The sequence below is a fragment of the Plectropomus leopardus genome, chromosome 2, assembly GCF_026936395.1.
Source record: "Plectropomus leopardus strain MGB_pleo_1.0 chromosome 2, ASM2693639v1, whole genome shotgun sequence".
In the NCBI taxonomy this organism is placed as follows: domain Eukaryota; kingdom Metazoa; phylum Chordata; class Actinopteri; order Perciformes; family Serranidae; genus Plectropomus; species Plectropomus leopardus.
Window position 1 is genome coordinate 38,877,449 of NC_142177.1, and position 21,609 is coordinate 38,899,057.

General features: G+C 37.8%; 1 protein-coding gene across 1 annotated transcript; it reads right to left on the reverse strand.

The window, feature by feature from the left end:
* Positions 1-506: 506 nt before the first annotated feature.
* osgn1 (oxidative stress induced growth inhibitor 1) lies at positions 507-18,672 on the reverse strand. Its single transcript, XM_088070380.1, has 8 exons — positions 18,478-18,672; positions 11,526-11,588; positions 9,396-9,532; positions 8,240-8,431; positions 7,251-7,342; positions 6,149-6,348; positions 5,717-6,060; positions 507-4,844 (listed from the first exon to the last, which is right to left on the reverse strand). Exons 2-8 carry the CDS (start codon positions 11,581-11,583, stop codon positions 4,278-4,280), a joined length of 1,590 nt encoding a protein of 529 aa, XP_087926506.1. The 5' UTR covers positions 11,584-11,588; positions 18,478-18,672; the 3' UTR covers positions 507-4,277.
* Between the last annotated feature and the right edge of the window lie 2,937 nt (positions 18,673-21,609).

Consider the following 21,609-nt stretch of genomic DNA (forward strand, 5'->3'; position numbering starts at 1 on the left):
GCTCCTTTGAATGTGAGCACATGGATTGGCTGTCATAGCTGTCAATCATGGTATAAAATCCTTTTTTTGAATGATTAATTACTCATTAAAACCAAAATTATGAAAACGATCACTTGAAAAACATTGTAGTGATGGGAACTACCCTCAGGGACAGAAACCGTCTTTGGTAAAAAAAAACATTATTTAGCGTGTACGTTGTTTTTTTAGTTTGTCCTATGTCCCATTCACTAACATAGGGGGGCGGGCTTTATGACCTATACTGCAGACAGACACCAGGGGGCGATACACACAAAAAAGTTACACTTTGGGAGAGCAGTCATGTCGTCCGTCTTTACATGCAGTGACACGTGAGGAGTGTTACTACAAAATAAAACAGGAAACAGAACATGAATAACATGAAACAAGGAAAACAAAAACAGAAAAACCCAAAACAAAGTCCACATATATCTAAATACCCTGGATCATGAAGCAAACACGGCCCAAAAAGAGAGAAAACACAACAAAACTGCTGTAAAATATCCTTTTAATGGAGACCCACAGACGATAAAAAACGTAGATCAGGCTGATACAGATGGATTCTGACAGATAAATCACTCTATTCATATAAACAAGACAGAAACAGTGTAAAATAAAATAAAAAAAGACTGGACATGAGTGTCTTAAGGCACAGCTGGTTCCTATAGATCACAGCTCTGTGTTGGCGCTCAGTTATTAAGTGTCGAATAAAATAAATACTCAGAAAATAATAACTATGCAAGATGTTCGTTTTAAAGTGGCGATTTTTTTGCTTCAAGTGATAAAAACTCCAGCCCCGCCTGTGATCGAGCTGAGCCAATCAGCCAATCAATGATCTATTCAACTTACAAGAGATTTATAAGCACAAGTTTTAATAATCAGTTGGTTGTTTTTATTTATTTATTTTTTGTTTTGCAAATCTGGCTGAAAAATTTGGTTATTCAGCAATTTTTCTGTAATAATAAACCGAATATCTTTTGGTTTAGTCGGACAAAATAGTCAGTTTGTGATCTGAAAAAAAAATCATAGTTTAGCTTTAAGTATGTTTACTACTAAGGTAACAACTTAACTTCACATACTATATATTTTTAGAAACATCCATTGATGCTACTTCTTTTTCATTACTATATAATAGCTCTTTTTACATATTTATTTTTTATGGACTGGGAAAAGGGACTTTTTATTTTAGCTTCATTAACAATTTTGGAAAATTCATTTCTTCATTATTTATTTGTGTTTTCAAGGAAATTTCCTTTTCTTTAATTTCTTTTGGGTGTTTTTTTAAAGAGACTTCCTAAGACTTCGAAGACTTCCAACTTTAAAAAAATCACCAATAATGATACAATTTGTCCCAGCCAGAAACTGTAAAAACAAAAATGAACAATTTTCACATTTACGGTGGTCCATCATGTGTTAGCAGAGAGACCTTTACAAAACATTACGGATATATATTTAGTTTTCCAAAACTTTTCCAGGTCTGTAAATTGCTTTTTGCAAACTGCATGACTTTTCCAGGTTTTCCAGGACCGTATGAACCCTGAATTTAGCCTTGAAACAGCTGCACTAAATGTAAGTTTAAAAAAGGAGATCACTACTATTTAATATTTTTAAAGCATGATAGTGAAACTATTTGCTGTATTTAATGCAAAAATGTGTTTGTTTTATGAGCTATTTGTCCGACTAAGAATAAAAAATAAAGCATGAAATTATTGACTCGTCATGACTTGTGTCATTTGTTTGCTTCTTTACAAAGCAAACAAAGTGCTTTACATCTAATTTGCATGTGACTCAAATTCAACAGAAAAAATTGATGAAATTTTTCCGTCAAACGCCGTCATGAACTTGTCAGATCTGAACTTTCAGTTTGTGGTGATAAAACATTAAAAAAAAGTAAATCAGAAGAATCAAATTTATATAGAAAAAACATATTTTATGTCTGAAATCAACATGATTTCAGTTTGTACTGCAAGTGACTTCTTTTAAACCAAAACATAAGAGAATTTATGTTATTATTACAAGTTACAGAAGTGTAGATTCATGTGGAAACACTACGCCGATATGAGCAGGGCTAAAAAACACAAACAAACAAACAAACAAACAAAAACCCAAACCAGTGCTGGTTATAATATTAAAGTTAAAACTCTGTTACATTACGTTTTTAGTGAGAGGAATTATAGCAAAAATATACATTTTCATAATTTTTAAAAAAATGTACAAAGATATCAGGTAGGTACAGTTATCTTTTACACCAATAAAAATCATATTAACTTAGAAAAATAAAGCACCATAGATTCACAAAACCCATAATATCCAAACACACACATGGAGAATGATAAAGACAGAAGCAGGAGCTCGTTTGTTTTGTGGAGAGCTGCGACAGTGTAGTGATGCAAAATCTGACAATTTAACCACAGAAACATGTTAGTCATCCCCATTGTATATTAAAAAAATAAAATAAAATAAAAAGCGCGGCTGCGTTGGTCACGTGTGATGCAGAGTGGGTAAACTTTAACCGGAAAGTTTCTGTAGTGATTGAGCCTTTTTTTACGTTCTCATCCCAACTCATCAAATACTGACGCTTTGTCCCTGGACCTGCACGTCCAGTTTTGTAGGTTCCAGGACGGCGAGTCAACTGACGATTGTTATATGCATCTTCATGATACACTGTCACAGGAAATGCCGCTGAGAAATCAGGGATTTGAGACCGCAACCATCAGGAAAACAGCCCGTGAAATTTCGGAGGGACTGTGTGTTTAGTTTAGGAGTGAGGATGGGCTGAACTTCTACATCTCCACCTTTTTCTTTTCTATCTATCTTTTCATCTCTGTTTTGGGTCCACATCAACTCAAAAAGCTTGAAAACGATGGCGTGACCATGCGTCATATTTACGAGTGTAATCCCGAACGTGTTCATCAGTGTTTAAAAAGTGCTGAACAGTATTTTACAAACCTGGTTCTACATCTGCGAGTGATGAGAAACTGCTTTACAAAAAGGCCAAACGTGCGGCAGATATCGTCATTTTGAAAGATGCAGTACACATTTTGACCACCAGGTGGCAGCAATATAGTATATTTTGTAACTTCATATTAACCCTTTAAAACCTGCATTTCAACTTATCGGTTTGATTTCTTCCAAAAACATGGGAGAGAGGGAAATCAGCAATTTGACAAAAATTTGAAAAATAAGAAAGAAAGAGAGGAAGAATTTTTTTTAACTAGGGGAAAATATAAAGTTATAATAATTATTATTTTACAATGTATAAAAAGATATACTTTATTTATTTATTTATACTTTATTACTTTATTTTTTCACTTTTTTCCTCAGATCATTTCCTTGTTCATTTTCATTTTTTCCTTCAAAAAAAATGCTGGTTTTTTTAGGTACTTTTTTTGGTCACCTTTTATTCATTTCTTGCTCATTTTCGGGTATATCTTGCTAAGTTGCTCAACACATTTTTTTTTTTAGGTTTTAACGTGTTAATAATCTAATTTAAAAGCAATGAATGAATGAATGAATAAAAATTAAAAAACCAAAAACATACAAACAAGAAAATGACCTGAAAAGGTAAAAGAAAAGTGTTTATCTAATATATTTTATAAAATTTTCTTCTGTAACATAATTTGAAATTATTAGAAATACTTTTCATTAAAAAAAAATCCTACCATTTCCTAATATTACTCCTCTCTTTTTTCCTTTTTTAAGTATTTTTTTTAGGTAATATTCTTGTAACTTTTTACTAATTTCTCTAAATTTTTGGGTCATTTTTTGCTAAGTCACATCATTGCCTTTTTTCCCATGTTTTAAGAAAAATCCCCAAAATAATCTGCTCAGGTTTCAAAGGGTCAAATAACCAGTAAAGGTGTGAATGCAGCACAAGAAAACTGACATCAATCCAGGTTTCAAGGGGTTAAAGTAACGATGGCGGCTTTTCAGACATTCAACATTTCAAGCTTTAAAGTTCGACGAGGACCTAAACTAAAATATCTCTTTCTAACTCCGGCTCACATGAAGCCGTTTCTGTCAGAGCAGCGTTTCTCTGCAGGACGCCTCGGGTCTTTTTTTGCCGAGCGGTTGATCCAATAACGCGTCAGACCCTCAGTGCACGTCCAGCGTCCGCTGGTCGCCCGTCTTCACGCCCCGAAACGACTTAGCAGCCTGTTTTATTTCCCTACGTCGTATTTCTGGAAAACACGTGACCTCGATCGATGGGTTCGGAGCTGTTCAGTTTGCTTCAGTCTGCTGAATTTTTCCGAATCCGGAGCTCAAACCTTCGCTTTTGTCTGAGTGGTCACCCGTCTGTCCACCCATCTGTCCATCGATCTGTCTGAGGTCGCGTCCCCTCCCTCCCTCTGCGTCCTCGCCAGGTCGCTCGCGATAGCCAGCGCTCCTCCTTTCAGGAACCTGACAAAGTTCTCGCCGACCAGCGGCCCCATGGCGTACATGCCCGGCCCCTCTGCCGCCACCACCCTGTTCGTGAACGGGTCCGCCTCGATGGGGTTCCTCCGGCACGTGATTGGCTCCTCGGGGTTGATGCCAAGTGGACGCCCATTGTCGCCCAGAAAGGAAAGGTTTGGGTGGGCGCCGATCAGAACCAGCGCCTTAGAGATCTGGACCACCGTCCGCTGGCCGGAGTCGGACTCCAGGACGCACTTGCGGTCCGGTCGGAACGCCGCGACCCTGTGGCGAGGGAAGCTCAGGTAACCCGGGTAGGAGGAGGGGGATGAGGAGGGCGGGTGGGAGGAGGGAGCGGAGGGGTCGCGGAGGTTGTGGGCACGGCCCTGCGGCGGAGGACTCGGCTGGTGCTGCTGCTGAATCATCATCTGGTGAACCTGGAGGCCGAAGATAAGAAGCAGCTGCTTAGATGTCATCCGAGTTTTGGAAATTAATACAAGGTTCATAGACATTTTTACCAATAAATTTCAAGACTTTTCCATGACCTTGAGACAAATTTTGAAGACCACAAATTCTCTGAAACAACCAGCGATACTCTTTATCAGTTCTTTTTCATTACTATGAAACAGCTTTTTAAAATATAAATCATTAAAAAAAATAATGACTTCAGATAAGAATTAAATCTGATTATTTAAAAACAACGTAGGGACTGTTAGTTATTTATGAGAGGAGACGTGGTGCATAAATTTTTTTTTTTTTTTCAATTTTTGGCTTAAGTGAGGGACATTCAACTTTAAATAAATTTATTTCAAATATATTTTGATGCCTTTAAAAAAAGGCTTTTTTTTGTTTTTTGGTAATTTCTAAAGAAAAACGTTGACTTTTTTAAAAGATTTTTGGTGATTATTGTAGCATTATGTTGATTTTTAAAGAAATAAGTTTGACTTTTTCCCATTAAAAATGACACCATTTATCACACCCAGAGAATTATTTTACTGCCAATTTTTTAAGAGAGAAAAACATTTTTTTTCTTAATTTGTTTCATTAATTGATAATAATGAAAACCTTTAGGATTAAAAAAGTTGATTTGTAAGGAAACATTTTGCCTTTTTGTTTCTTAATTTTTGGCAATATTGAAGAAAACATTTTGGCTTTTTTTCTTGAAATATGCTCTCCACACCCACCCGTGTTTTCTTCAAAAACATAATAAATAAAATTTTTGTCTCTAAATCTGTCAGGAAATGAAAACATCTTAATGCAGTTATCAAATATTGCTGATGTTATTGTTCGTAACTCGAGCGCGGCTCACCTTGTGGTACTCTGGGTAGAGCAGTTTGGGCAGCTGGTTGAAGATGAGTCCGGGGTCCGTGACTGAGCGTCTGAAGGCGTGGTAGACGGGCGTATTGAGATGGTGGGCGGCGAGTACCGCGTCGGCCGCCGTAAGCCCCGCCCCCACCACTAGCACGGGGTCTGATGATTGGTCGAGCTCGCCGCGGGAGATGGCGGCCTCCAGCTCCCAGAAGGAGTGGCAGACGTAGGGCAGGGACTCGCCCTCCACGCCGAGCCTGGCCGGGATGTCGTGGGTCCCCGTCGCCAACACGACGTTGTGAGCCAGCAGGGAGAACGGCACCTCGTCTGAAACAGCTGAGCCGTCTGAGCGGAGGAGAGAGACGGTTAATGCGCGTCGTTTTTCCCCGTACGTGCACGCCGTAACAGTATTCAAAGTATTCATTCACTGTACCTCCCAGCTCCTCCCCCTCCCGGCGCTGCAGCCCCGTCACTCTCCAGCAGGGCGGCGACGCCTCCTGGTCGCCCGGCTGTCTGGTTACCGAGGTGACGGTGGTTCCACATGCAAAGCTCTGCTCCAGGGACATCTGGGAAACGTAGTGTTGGTAGTACGAGGCGATCTCTGCTGGTGTGGCACGGTCATTACGGACATTTCTGGAATAAAATGAAAATGAAAAATATACATTTAAATTTCAAGAAATAAAAAACACACACACAATTGTTTAGTCCGGAGACCCTCACCTTGTTTTTTTTGGGGGCCACTTTTGCAAAAACACGAGGACAGGGGCCCTATACACAACTCTGTAATTTTAGGACGTTTGTAGGATTTCAGGACATTTCTCGAATGTTTTCCAGGATTTTAAAACATTTCTTGGATTGAAGGATGTTTCTAGGATTAAAGTACGTTTCTAGGATTTCAGACATTTCTTGGATTTTAGACATTCGGGGCTTAGCTAGGACCTAATCTCTATATTTTTGTTTTATGCACTCTGGCATCCTGTTAACTTATGTTTACTATAAATACTAATAAAACTATTCCCAGTGCGAATCACGTTTGTTTTGTTGTGAATTAGAAAAAGAAAAATTGTTGGGGGGGGAGGGGGGGGGGCTGGCACACTATCGGGGGCCACATTTGGCCTGCGGACCGTACGTTGAGAATCTCTGGTGTAAAAAACAAACAAACAAAAAAACAACAAATCTCAAGGCACTAACTATATATTTAGTGAAATTTGTGACGTGGTTTCATTAATTAAACGCATGAATATGACAATTAAACAAATAAGGCGTTTTAGGGGTTAACGTGAGAAAAACAAGAAGTCCAACGACCTGAACAGGAAGTATAAAGGTTCATCAAATAAGGTGTTATGACAAACGATATCTCATGCAAATAAAATAGAGTTGAGCTGGAAGTCATTTGAAAAACAAACTCAGGAGTGTATGCATGAACACACACTCCTCTGCTCTGTGGCTGGTGTGTGTGTGTTATTTAACCCTGCGGTGTAGTTAACGCTCGCTGAGGGCGGCTCGGTCACATGTTCAGTTCACTGTGGACAAACCTGCGTTTCTCTCTCATCCAGTCCTTTAGTTTGAGTCCGGGAAGCTCCATCCAGTTGGCCAGGCTCAGAGTCAGCATGGAGCCCTCCATGGCCTGCAAACAGCAACATCGCGAAATCAATCGATCTGTATCGATCAGTGCGTTCCTGAAAAGAGTCGAGCTTTAGAGGTTTGTGTTGTTGGACTGAATTAAACTCTTGTTTTGGTTGCGATGTGGGGCTGCAGCCGTGTTTGCGTCGTATCATGTGCACATTGCAGCGTCAGTGTGCAAATAAGCAGCTGCCTCAGGAAACAAAGCTTATTTGCACACATCACCGTGATGTCTGCTGGGTAAATCTGTCGTCACATTCACGGCTAAAGACAAAGAGCCTGTTGTGTAACGGCTTTTAGCGTGTCAGAAATTTCTATGAAAAATACTTGTAAAGGTAAAACAAGATGAATGTCATGAATTAAGTGCCTGAACAAATGTCTCTCCTTCTTTTATTGTGATTTTTTAAGAAAAAAGAAGGGCAATTTATTTTTGTTATTTTTTTTTTTTTTTAAACACTGGCGATTCTTTTCCTTATATTGTTTGGTAATTTAAAAAAAAAAAAGCTCTTTTTTTTCTTTTTTGGGCAATTTTTAAAGAATTTATCACAGTCAGAAACAGTAAAAACAGAGACTGTCATTGGATTTTCTAATTTCCAGCGTTCCTTGAACATATCATGCGTTATTATACAGCTTTGTGAAACTACATTCCAGAACTTTCAAAGTATATTTAGTTTTTCTAAATTCTTTGGCTTTTCCAGGTTTTTCAGGACCGTATGAACCCTGCACTTGATATTTGTTTTATTTGTGGTTGTCGTTTGCTTTTTGTCTTGTTTACTGTCATTGCAGTCTGTTTGTTTTTGTCATATTTGGTTTTGTTTAAATATCCTTGAAAAAAGATTGTATATTTGAAGGAGTTCTTCCGTATAAATCATTTCCTATCATCAGTACTGGAGCTACGTACGTGCCAGGCTCCTCCGGGCGGACCCTTCCCCAGCACCAGGTGAGGGATGGCGCGCTCCGGCTCGTATCGCCATTCCAGCGGAGACGTGTGGTCCAAACCGAAGTCACTGTCAGGGAGCAGCAGCGAATCAAAGAGCACGGCCACGGGATTGGACGATCGCCCCTCCAAACCCTCGCACAGGTACTCCAGATCCTGGAGAGAGACGAGGAGAGACACCGTGAGTCAGCCATCACATTTTTACTGAACTGAAGCAGCTTCACATTTTTTAAATTTCAGTGTGTTAACTTTTGGGGGATTTGGTGGCGTATAGCAATAAACTGCAGAGTGCGATCATCTAAAACTTCTCCCGGCTACAATCCCCTCAGTTTTCACGGCTCATTTCATCAGGAGGCAGAATCATCCACAAAACTAACAGACCAGGCAGCTAAAACAGCCAGAAACACCAAAAAAGCAGTTTCACATCACTAATTATTGAGTCTCCGGCGCAGTTTGGCATTTCGGGGACGGGCTGCTCGCCCAAAACATGCTCACCCCTTTTCTCTCAGAGCTTAATGTTTGCTCACCTTTTCCTGATCCACATGTTCTGGAGGTTTTTTTACGTAAGCCGAATTATCCACAGAGGCCTCTTTTTCTCCAAAACAAACAGACCCGGGATTTAAACGGATCAGAAACCAAATAAAGCAGTTTTAGCTTAAAAATCCATGTTATTCCAATGCACTTTGGTCTGTCGCTGCAGGCGGCTAATGTGGAGTCACCTATTTACCCCGATAAAATCCAGACGTTCAGGAGGGTTTCACCAGAAGCTGAATTATCCAGCATAAATGAATAATTTTCACATTACAAACAGTAAAAAGCAGCACTGCTCATTGCAGCCGGGCAGTTTATTACGGTGGACGATGCAAAAACACGAATGGTTGTATCTGTGTTTGGTTTGACCGTTTGACCGTTTTGGGCTACAGTAGAAAAAATGTTAATGAAAACGGTCCCTAAAATAAAAATCTGGTGCCTGTGTCAATATAAACAGCAAATTCAACGGTAACAAAAACACAACGATTCTTATTTTCAGGTGATTATATACTAAAGAAAACAAGAAATACCGCCTTAAATCCTCCTCACTGGTCCTGTATCTAATGCACGGCGTGCATGTGTGTGCTACCTGCTCCAGCAGCGACAGGTGCGGCTGCTCCTGCAGCTTGCTGTGCAGCAGCGGGTTTGGGTGCGATGCCTCAGGTGACAGGTAGGGGGTGTAACCCGACAACAGGTATGACAGACAGATCCCCGACGGGCCGTTACCTGGGAAACAGAGGGACACAGGTGAGTTTGAGCGGTACCGTCAGGTTGCTGTTCAGGGTTCAAACACGTTTTTACCGGCGAATTTTTAAGATCGTACTTTCTCTGAAACGACTGTCGATACTCCTTATCGTTTCTTCTTCATTACTACTTGATAGCTTTTTCAAAATATATTATTTAAAATAAATTCTGCATCCAGAACAAGATTAGGAGTGAGTATTTATATATAAATAATACAACTCAAAAAGCTGCATTTTGCACTTATTTTACTGCTTATTTTTATACTATTATTACTGTCCATTTTTCTTTCTCTCAACATTTTTGGTGATTTAAAAAGAAAGATATTGGCTTTTTTTCTTAAATCTTTTTTTGTTGTTGCAATTTTCAATGGAAATTTTTTGGGGGTGTTTTTTAAAATGAGTTTCGAAGGCATGTTTTTTTTCCGACCATTACAGCTTTTATCACAGTCAGAACCTGTAAAAATAATCATTATCGTTGGATTTTCACATTTCTGCCAGTCGTTAAACAAATGATTTGTTATTACACAGGTTTGTGAAACAGATTTCCAAAACAGATTTACATGACTTTTTCCAAAACTTTCAAGGTATATTTGATTTTCAAAAGCCTGGAAATTGCTATTGGCAAATACCATGACTTTTCCAAGTTTTTCCATGACTGTACTAACCCTGGTTGTAACTAAGCGATGTGGTTGGTTCACATAATGCTGGAGCAGCCGAGTCATTGTGTGCGCGGCGTGTTTGTATTTTGTTGCTATGGTTACACATGCAGTATTTAGGAAGTTTGATCGGTCTGCTGTATTTATTTTATGAAACAGCTACTGAAGAAAAAACACAGCCTCAGCTAAAAAAAAAGTTGCCATTGCAGAGTCATTGATTAATGCTGACATAAAACTCACTTGGTCTGCAGCATGACTTGGCGAGTTTGAATACTTCATATTAACCTGCAGCATGACTCAGCAAAAGCCTGCACGCAGAGGCCAAATGCAAAGCAGTAAAAACTCTTTTTTGCCTGCTCATGATGACTAATGGATATTACACTTTCACTGTTTAAGGAAACAGCTGAATGTTTTCCAACAAAATAAATCCTGATCTAAACAAAACAGAACTGATTCTTTTTTAAGTGAGATATTTTGCATTTTTGCAGGTTTAAATAGTTGCGCTGAAATTTGGCTTTTATTTTATTGTTTCTGTTAAAAAACAACATTCATCGTCTGTCTTCTGTCATCTGCCTCGCCCACTTCCTGCTGATGTCAACACTTTTTGTGTTGTAAATATTAGCAATCGCTGTGTGAACATGAATTACCACAACTCTCTTTAAAAACATGTTGCCAAACTCAAACTGCTGTTTTTTAAACATAGGGGAAAAGGCAATGACTAGCTTGGAAAAAAATGTGCCACAAATTGCAAGAAATTTGTGAAATGTGATAAGAAAATGCAAAAAAAAAAAAAAAAAAAATTTAAAAGGAGGGGAGGATTATGAGAAAATTATTGTTAGAAAAAAAGAAAAATATCCAGAAAACTAGATTCAGTTATAATAACTGTATATTTAAAATTATGTTTTATGTTATAATTGTATTTTATTTATTTATTTTTACTTATTTCAGTTAATTTTCTTGTAACTTTTTTAAAGGAATTTCTTCCTTATTTTTGGGCCACGTGCTTTTTCCCTTCTCCCTTTGTTTTTAAAAGAAACCAAATCAGTTTGTTCAGGTTTTTTAATGCATCACATAGAACAACAGGTGCGCTTTAAACGTTTGTCACGTTCACTTCGTGGTTAATGCGGATGAGAGTGTGAGCTGATGTTTAATCGATGCGTTCAGGAGTTGTGCTGTGTCACAGTGAGCTTCACATAATAACGCAAGTTATCAACCACAGATGCAAATCTGAGTGCTTCTCCTTTCAAGTCTCCTGCTGCATAATCAAAATGACAAAGTGCGGTTTTGCATGTGTGCATGTGACACGTCTGTGTTTCTCACCGATGATCACCACGGGCAAAACCTCTCCACGGAGAATTTCTTTATCGTGAAGATCCATGTTGACTGAGGAGAGAAAGACAATATTATTATTATTATTGTTATTATTATTATTATAGGACTATCATTATTAACAACATGATTATAAATGCTTATCACCACTATTATCTTAGACTGAGAAAGTGGAGTAAGGGGCAACTAGTTAATCATTTCTTAGTCCAGTCACCACAATGGGCAGTCAGTAAATTTCCACTGACCTCTGACACACACACACACACACACACACAGACACACACACACACACACACACACACACACACACACACACACACACACACACACACACACACACACACACACACACACACACTTCCCCAGTCTGACCCCGTGGTTTAACATAGCAACACGACCTCGGGTAAACAAAGACACTCAGACCTGCCGGTTACAGCGACACTTAAAAACGTTGTGCGTGAGCTGAGTGACAGATCGAAGACGAAGATAACACAAAAAAATTCGACTGCAGATACATGAAATATTCTTGGACATGCTTGAAAACATAAAATGATCCCTGAAAGTTTTGGTACTTGCAGGTTTTACAGTCTTTTGTGACTGCATGTTTGAGGGGTCATTCATTCTGAGCGTTTCGGTCGTCGTTCAGCAGACTATAAATACGACTGATATCAGCGACGCATCATGTGATTTATACCAGGCGGGGTCGGACACATGAAGCAGTTCATTCAGCTAATCACAGATTGATAACAGCTTAAAAGGACACGCGGGCTGCAGAGAGATCATATTCCAACACAACGTGCAGGTGCAACAAACAAGTGCACCTCACCTGTTTCACCTGTTTAAAAAAAGGTGTGCTGAAGGTTTTTTATTTTTTTTATTTTATTTTACCAGGTTTAATTGTAACTATAATAGTTATAATAATAAAAAACAATATTGTATTATTTTAACTATTATTTTATTTTTACTTTTATTGGTTTTACTTAGTTAAATAAGTTAAAAGTTATTTTTAAGGTAAATAAAATGTTTAATATTTTTTAAATTTATTACATTTTAATTAATTTATTTTTTATTTGGCTTATTTTGTTCCCCTGTATTTGTGATTTTATTGCTTTTATTATTTTCTGTTGTTGTTGTTTTTGGTCCGTATCTTTGTATTTTTTTCTACTGCCATTTTTTCAGCTCGCTTCTTGCATTCTTTGTCCTGTAATTTTAATTTTATTCTAACTCTACTCTAGTTTTATCCCACTTGTGCTCAATAAGTCTGTTTGGCTTTTTCTGTTGTTGAATCTCTGTATGCATGTTTGTATGTTTGTTTGCCAAAAGCATTCGTAAACTCTGTTTTTAAAAGGTAATACATAAATAAAGTTATCATTATGTTATTATTATTGTTAATATGAGTGATTTTACTTTTACTGATCTATTGGTTTATCTATTATTTGGTTTTTGTTTTGCTTGTGTGTTATCATATTTTATTGGTCAATTTATCTTATTTTATTGTATTTTTAGGTTTTTTATTCATTTTTATTCATATCTATTATCCTCTTTTAATGTTTAGTATTATCATTTTATTTAATTTTTTTTTATCATTTCTGACATATCTTTATATATTTTATTGCTTTATTATTCATTTTAATTACTATTTTATGAGTTTTTATTTCTTATTTTAAATGGAGTTGATTCCCTTTAATGGCCTGTTGATAGTGTGAAACTGCAATGTCTTCGGAGACCGTTTTCATACGGTGAAAATCTGACACCACTGAAACCATAGCGTCAACACAACGTGAAATATCAACATTGTTAGACATTTAAATTAGCATCAACTTGATTTTCATTCCAAAGAAAAGTTAATATCTGTCTGATGAAAGAGTCCAACGTGCTTCTGACGTCGCTCTGATGTCCGGTGCCAGTTTATTACTGACATGCTGAGATCTCATCACCAGCGACGACTCCGGCAGCACAACCCGAAGCAGAAATCTGAAATTTTCTTGTGCACAAACATCGAGCACTTAGAGCTCATTGTTCGTTTTTTTTTCCTGCACAGGAACGAACTCTCTCATTTTCCCCTCCTGCAGATGAAAACCCAGCTGTGTGCAACAAGCTGCAGGGAGTTACTGCGGCGGCAGGAGGGTTAAACAATCAATACGTTTAAAGAGTGAAACATTCATAAAAACCACGATTTCGACTGGGATCTCACTGGTGGGGTGTGGTGAGCAGAGGGCACCGGTGCTGGGCGGCAGCTTTTCACAGACTGCCAAGTCATGCTTGCTCAGACAGACACACAGACACACAGACAGACAGTAAAACGCAAAGTAAAAAGTGACATTGATGAAAGAAAAGCAGGAGGAGGAGGAAAAAAAGTGAAAAGAGGAAGAATGAAGCAGAACGGGGGAAACAGAGAGAGAAAAAAGAGCGATAAAGGGGGTTACATAACTGCAGAGCAGAGGCTGGCAGCAAGCCCAGACTGGAGTGTGTTTCAACGCCAAAGGCTTTACTGGACACACACACACACACACACACACACACACACACACACACACACACACACACACACACACACACACACACACACACACACACACACACACACACACACACACACACACTGTACATGACTATGTGCAGCCCTACTGGCCCAGTTTCCTCGTGGATCTGATTCTACAGGATAATTAGTTTGCCTTCATTTTTTGGCAGAGCTCTGAAAAACGTCCGCCAAGAAAAGGTGACTAACGCAGGATTTACAGTAAAGAGCCGCAGTCATCTGAGTCACGGGAGACGGCTGTTTTCTGTGTCTATCGTTTCTTTTTAAAACAAAGAGCTAACGTATAAGCATGTATCGTTGTTTACGATTGCTGGAAATAAATCAGAAGTGAGCTGGCTCCTGGTGTGTGTGGTGTCTGTTAACGTTCAGGATACTTGTCCTTCAGGTTTTTTCCACTCGGCTGCAATCTTCATCGAAAGACTGCAAAAACATCCATAATATTCACCCAAAAATGTGTGGCCGCGTGTTGGTTAACCCTTTGAAAGCTGAGCAAATTGATTCGATTTCTTTGAAAAACAACACAAACAGTGAGCCGTCAGGTGAGACTTTTTTTCATTGCAAATCATTTGTAAATGTTTCAGGAAATAAACTGCAAAATGGTTTAAAAAGGAACTTAAAATTACTGTTATTATTAAAAACATATATATGTTACTTTGCCCCTGTGTTATCATCTTTTTAAAAATGCATTCATATATACACTTTCCTTTTTGTTACTTACTTTACTTTTTTCTTCTATTTTGCTGATTGCTCAGGTTTTTTGATGGTTTGAGCAAAAAGCAACAAAAGAAGAAAAGATGCACAAATTAGCAAGAAATTTGTAAAAAGTACAAGAAAAAGACCTGAAAAATTAGTTAAAACATAACAAAATAAAGCTCAAAAAATTAAAAAAAAAAACAAAACAAAAAAAAAAACACAGAGGAAATGATCTGGAAAAGAAGCAACAAAAGCAGCGCAAGAAAAGTGATGTTGCCCCAAGTTTCAACCGTCCTCATACAAACATCCCTTTAATACAGCTATGCCGTTCATTTCTTCTGTACATTTACTCGGTTCGTTTTTTCGGCTATTTTGTGTCATCACAAAGTGACTGTCAGTTGACCAAAGGCAGCGTCGGTTTTGTCTTTGTTTTATGTTGGCAGTGGTAACTTTCATTTTTCATGATTTAACAGGTTCATCACATAATTCCTGTGACCATAATCACACAGCACGTCTTTCTGCACGAACATGTGTGGGCAGACGAGCGGGCGAGCATGCCAGTGCAAGTGTGTGTGTGTGTGTGTGTGTGTGTCAGCACTGTAATGCAACCCTCACTCATTACAAAACATCACAAACACACGTGACCTCAGATGATGATGTAAGTCAAGTTTGAAATCAGATACCTGCGGTCACATAATTACACCAGCGACACATGACAATTAAAGCTTGATTCATAAACTAAAGCGACACTAAAGCGAAGAGTCAAAAACAGATGTAGATGGAAAAAAAGATATTAGATATAACTAAAGGACCGTGAGTTATGTTTGAGAGGGGAGGGACTTATGTTTTTTATTTTGTCTTCAGAGAGGGTCACAACTTTAAATGGCTGTATTTTGTATTTATTTTACTGCATTTTTTTTTATATTTAATTGTTTTTTTTTCAGCTTCTATAGTAAAAAAGGACAGCTTTTTCCTTTATTTTGGGGGGCAATTGCTAAGGGCAAAAAAAAGGCAATTTGGATTCTTGAATTTGAAATATCCTTGAACACCTCATGTGTCATCATACAGGTTTGAAAAAAACAAACTGCCATGACTTTTCCAAAACTTCCAGAGTATATTTAGTTTTCCAGGCCTGAAAATTGCTATTTAAAAAATCATGTATTGCTTCAATGACTTTTTCAGGTTTTCCATGACTGTATGAACTCTGGTTAATGTGTCATTTGTCATGTCAGCTCCACTAACTTTCACAGAATTGGCACCAAAGTCTGCAAAATTCAAATGCTGTCAGTGACGTCTTTTATATTTTCCTCTTATGCAAAAAACAAATTCACAAAAATGACAAAAAGCATGAGCCATACTGAGCAACCCTAAATGTGTTGCACTTTTTTAAAATCTTTGTGACACATTTTATCCTGTGAATGAACTTGAATTAAACGCTGCAGAGGGAAGATCCAGCCCTCATCATCAGTGTGACTCACACAGGAGTCAAATTCATCTGCAGCAAATATAGCAAAGCTCGACGTCTCATCCAGCTGCTGCTGTTATTTTAATGCAGACGCCCCTTTTATTTTATGTAACGCCCCCCGTGTCCCTGCCTGTAACACTGCACAAACGCTCCATATGGCACCTGTACCGACGCCGTCCTGAAGTCATCCTGCGGCTGGACGGCTCATCTGCCATCTGCACCGGCCAGACGGCTAATTAGATTTTAATTAGAAGCCGCCTGCTGGAATCTGTGGAGGCCGCCCAAGTCCAGTTATAACCTTATAAACTGGCGTGTAGTGTGACACAGACCGGCTAACAAGCATTAAAACGACTAGAAATGTAGAAGTGACCAGATATTTAATCAAAATCACTTTATTCTAAAAGCCTCAATTAAAATTTCACCCAAATAAAGTGTTTGCACAAACTAACCAGCATGCACTGCTTATGTGAAAAAATGAACTCAAGGATTTCGGGTCCGACTTTTAACTATTTTCAGTTTTTAAGCTCTAGCGACTAATTTGTGGTGGCAGCAGGGGATGCTCAAGGGAAACATCTGCAGCATTAGGGAGGGTTTAAAACAAAAAAAAAACACCCTAAGACACGCCCCTGCAACGCCCTGCTCTGATAAATAAAGAGCAGTCCCTGTTTTTAGTTATTACTGCAGCAGAGGAAGAGGCATTCACTAGAAAAAGGACGCTGAAAATAATCCACACTCTAGTCCTACTAAAGTATTATCTGCCAAATTGTCCTTAACCCCTTGAAACCTGGAGCAACATCACGTTTCTTATGCTGCTTTTAGACTTTTAATTATTTAACTCTGAGCAAAATGGAGCCATTTCTTTAAACAAAAAGGCAACTTGGAAAGAAAAAAAAACAGAAATTGTTAAAAATTAGTAGGTTTATCACATTATTTTTTAAAAATATTTTTGATTTTTTTTTTAAACAGCCTAATTATATATTTAAAGTTTATGTTACAGAATTATTAATTTTTTGAAGCCTTTTGGTCAAGTTATGGTTTATTTTTTTGTACTAATTTTCAGGCAACTTTCTTGAACTTTTTACTAATTTCTTGTTTGAGTCATTTCTTCTTGCCTTCTTCCCATGTTTTTAAAGAAATCAAGCCAATTTCAAGGTTAGGTTTTCAAGGGTTAAGTGCTGTGGTGGAAGAAGTATTCACTAGTAATAGCACACTATGAACTTAATGCAATAATCCTACTTTAATTTTGAGTAGTGTCTGCAATATGAGCTTCAAGTACAAAAAGTATTCATTAGGATGATTTATTATGTCATATATAATTTGACTGAGTATATTATGACCAGATTTGAATGCAGGACTTTTACCTGTAAGGGACTGTTTGTTATTAAGGGGGGGTGGGGGTGCTTTTTTTGGCATTGTTTTTGGCTTTAGGTGGAAGGGCATACAACTTCAAATGACTATATTTATTTTATTTATTCATTTTTTATTGTCAAATTTTAAACCTGGATTTTAAAGGTATGTTTCCTTTTTTTATTTTTAAAAAGGCCTTTAAAGTTTTTTCTTAAAAAAATAGGGATATATTTTGGCCTTTTTTTGTTTTGGTTTAAAGTTTTCTGGTCATTTTTAAAGAAAAAAATTCCGGTTCACGTTAACAGCAGCGGTGAAAGAAGTATTCACGTGTAATAGCACACAATGAAAACAATCCAAAAATGAAAAGTATTGGATTATCTGCAAAATATGCTTTAAGTATCAAAAGTAAACGTTTAGATGGTGTTTTATTTTTTTTAATTGATATTTATTTGTATTTTTATTTACTTTCATTTATTTATCTATATATTTTATACATCATTTGACTGAGTATATAACTTACAACATTTTTAATGCAGGACTTTTACTCGTAAGTTGTATTTTTACACTGTTTTCCTGAAGATCTGACTTCTTTCACCGGTGTGTACTGGCTGCCTGCATCAGGAGACACTGGGACAGTTCCAGTATGAGACTGGGTCTGTAACCAGTCTGTCCGTCCGTCCGTCTGTCTGTCTGTGCAGAGACCACCCGCCCACCGGCCGATCCGGTCCCCTCACGTCAGTGTGCCCTGAGGACACAGACCCGCACGCTCACGCACCGTTAACGCACTTTTAATACTGCAAAACGCGGATTTAATAGCACGCGACTGACTCATTTGTAGCACGCTCCCGCATACGCCTGACGCACGCGCCGCTTAATATGAATTCAAGATGGTTACTCACAGATATTTCCTGGTGGTGCTGCTCTGTGTCCTCTTCCAGGTACCAAAAAAAAAAATAAAAATATGACTCTGTCTTTTCTGCTTCTTCTTCTTCTCACTCACTCATGTCGCAGTTTCACGCTCTTTATTCGGTGTCTTCCGTTAACGTGTGAGACACGAGCTTCCAGCTGCCGCTCGAGCTGCACATTCACAGATTATATACCGCTACATGCAGCCCGGCCCAACGACCAATCAGCGGCCGCCTCCGCTCCCGGTACTCCAGCCCCGCCCTCCCACACCAGCCGTGACGTCAGGGAGACAAAGATCGTCGATGAGCGCGAGATGGCGACGGAGAAAGCACGAGAACGGCGAGGATGACGTAACCAACGGAAAGAGCCGAGTGCTCCTGTTCGGTGAGAAGCAGTATTTCGATTATATATATAAATATATAAACTTTTTTTTTCAAATATTTTCGAAGAAATTGTCAGAATATAGCAATTAAAAAAGAAATCGTATATAAATACATATCTAAATGATATCATTAAAATATAAAATGTTCTAAAAAATATCAAAACCATTAATTTATGCAAATTTTACAACTTTACTTGTAATTTGCGAAGCCCCTCTGTGTGTTTATACATGTGTGTTTTATTAATTTAATTTTTTTTTTTATAATTTAAATTTTAGTCATTACTGAATGTATTGACCACTGACTGTAATGTTTTTCAAAACTGTTTATAAAAAGTAAGAAAAAAAAGTATTCAGATATTTTTCAAGACATTGTCATTATATAGCACTTTCAAAAAAAATCAGATGTAGATGCATATCTTAAAACATCATGAAAAAATGTAAAATTAAAAAAAAGGTTAACACCTCGTGCATTTTTTGTTTTGTTTTGTTTTGTTTTGTTTTGTTTTGTTTTGTTTTGTTTTGTTTTGTTTAATTTAATTTAATTTGATTTAATTTAATTTGTCTGTATACATTTGTATGATTTTAATCAAATACATGCAAACAAACTAACTAACATACTTTACATTACCTCTCAGTTGCTATCTTATCATTTACAATGCTCGCCTCTGTTGCCTCCACGGATGCTGCCACTGCTGTGTGACGTCAGACCGCTGAGGTCGAGGATATGCCACAAGTTCACAAGTAGGAAATCTGACTTTGAGTGGCGTTCCATTGCACTTTTTCTCGTAGGAGGTCAGAATATCTCGACTTCTGACTTTGAATGAAACGCAGCTTAAAGCTGTGTGTTCCTGCAGTGCTCTCGTACTTCATGTCACCCCTGCACAAGTCAGTGTCCCGTTCGGGTCACCGCAGTAAAAAACAGTCTGGACACGACACTGCTGGACACCCTGGTAAGTCATCCTGAGAGGAACATTAATATGATACTTAATGTCATGATGGTAATCCATCAAATTATTGTGGATATTTTACTGAAAACCACAAATGGAAACCTCATGGTAAACCTCAAAAAAGTCAGAAAACCACAAAAGTCCTCTTCTGGGAACCATGAATCTCAATAAAATAGTTTCAAAGAGCGACAATCTCATCACTGCAGCCATTATGAGAAACCTCAGCAGTGTATGTCAGAGAGGCATTTGTGCCTGTGGGAAATGAAACAAAGAACATTATGTTCGACTGTAAATACGATAGAGCCCACAGATGTGTGGAGGCACGCAGAAGAGCTGCACACTTATATGCATATGTTAAATTGTGCAGAATGTGCAGACGGCACGACGCTCACAGTCATGTCATCTATTCCATAAACCAGTCAGAGAAAACTCTGCACTGATACTTATTGTTCATGTTGTGCAACAGTTATTATGAGTACAGGAGCACGCCCATTGTGTGCTCGCACATGCAAATTATGACCTGCCAGCTACATAAATGTGCTCATGCGTTAGTCGGCCTTCTGCAGACAGCTGATCATTCGACATATTTCAGCCATAGTGGTGAGCTTTCTGAGTGTTTTTATTAACCCATAGGGACTGTTTGATGTATTTTACATGCTTTTTATTCTTCATTTTTTTGATCATTTTGGCTGTGTTCATGTATATGGCATAATTTTTGGCAATATTGTGTACTTTTGTTTAATTTTTTAATCCCAGCTCCTGAAATGAGTCTAAAATACACTGTGGAAACTACATTTGATACATTCAAACTGTTAAGTGCAAAAAATGCACCACTGAAGCCCATTCAAACTGCAATTTTTGATCCCACAGCTATAAAAGCATAAAAAAAACATGCAATGTCTGATTCTTCTATCATTCTTGGCTTTTGCCTTGAAACATGCAATTTTTATGTCATTTTTAACATAATTGGCATATGGAGACAATACATGCAATGTCCACTGGGTGCACTGCTACAGTTAATGTTGCTGTAAATCACTGAAATATCCCAGGCTGTGATGATAACAGTAAATAAAAATAAAAATCTATTATGCATGAAGTATATTGTTGTTTTTTTCATCTAAAAACATGGTGGCATCATGGAAAAACCTGACATTTAAAGATTTTAAAATTCTGAAAATTAATAAATAGCTTATATTTATGTTTAGGACTGATGTTGGTTTAAAAATCAACTCAGTGAATGCAGAAAATAAATTAACAGTATATTTTTTTTAAAGCTTAATTTTGAAATGTGTGTTTTGTGCACAGAGCGATACAAGTGGGTATAATATTAAAGGGGCCCGAAGAGTTAATAAACAAACAAACTTGCAGCAAGTGGTGAACTCACTGACTACTTTTACATGCACAAAGTATTACAGGTTTTTGCCCTAATTCCAAAAAAGACAATAATAAAATTCATCTAAAATTCCTGTTTACATGCAGCTGTTCACACTTGGATTACTGTGCTGCAACATGTTGTTTAGTACATCATTTTTTTATTTTTTGCATTAAAATAGGATTTTTTTCTTTAAAGTTTTCTACTGGTGGTTGACATTAAGTTTAAAAACAGGTGAGTTTCTCCTCTCAACCAGAAATGTTGGATATTTTCTTTTGCATGCATCTCTACCCCACAGCTTTGCAAACTGTTGGAGAGTTGGTTTGTGTTCAACATATCCATGATAACACACTGAGCTGACCGTAAACAGACAAGAGGCTGCAAACTGCAGTACCATTCCCAGTTGAGACGCAATATTCTGAAT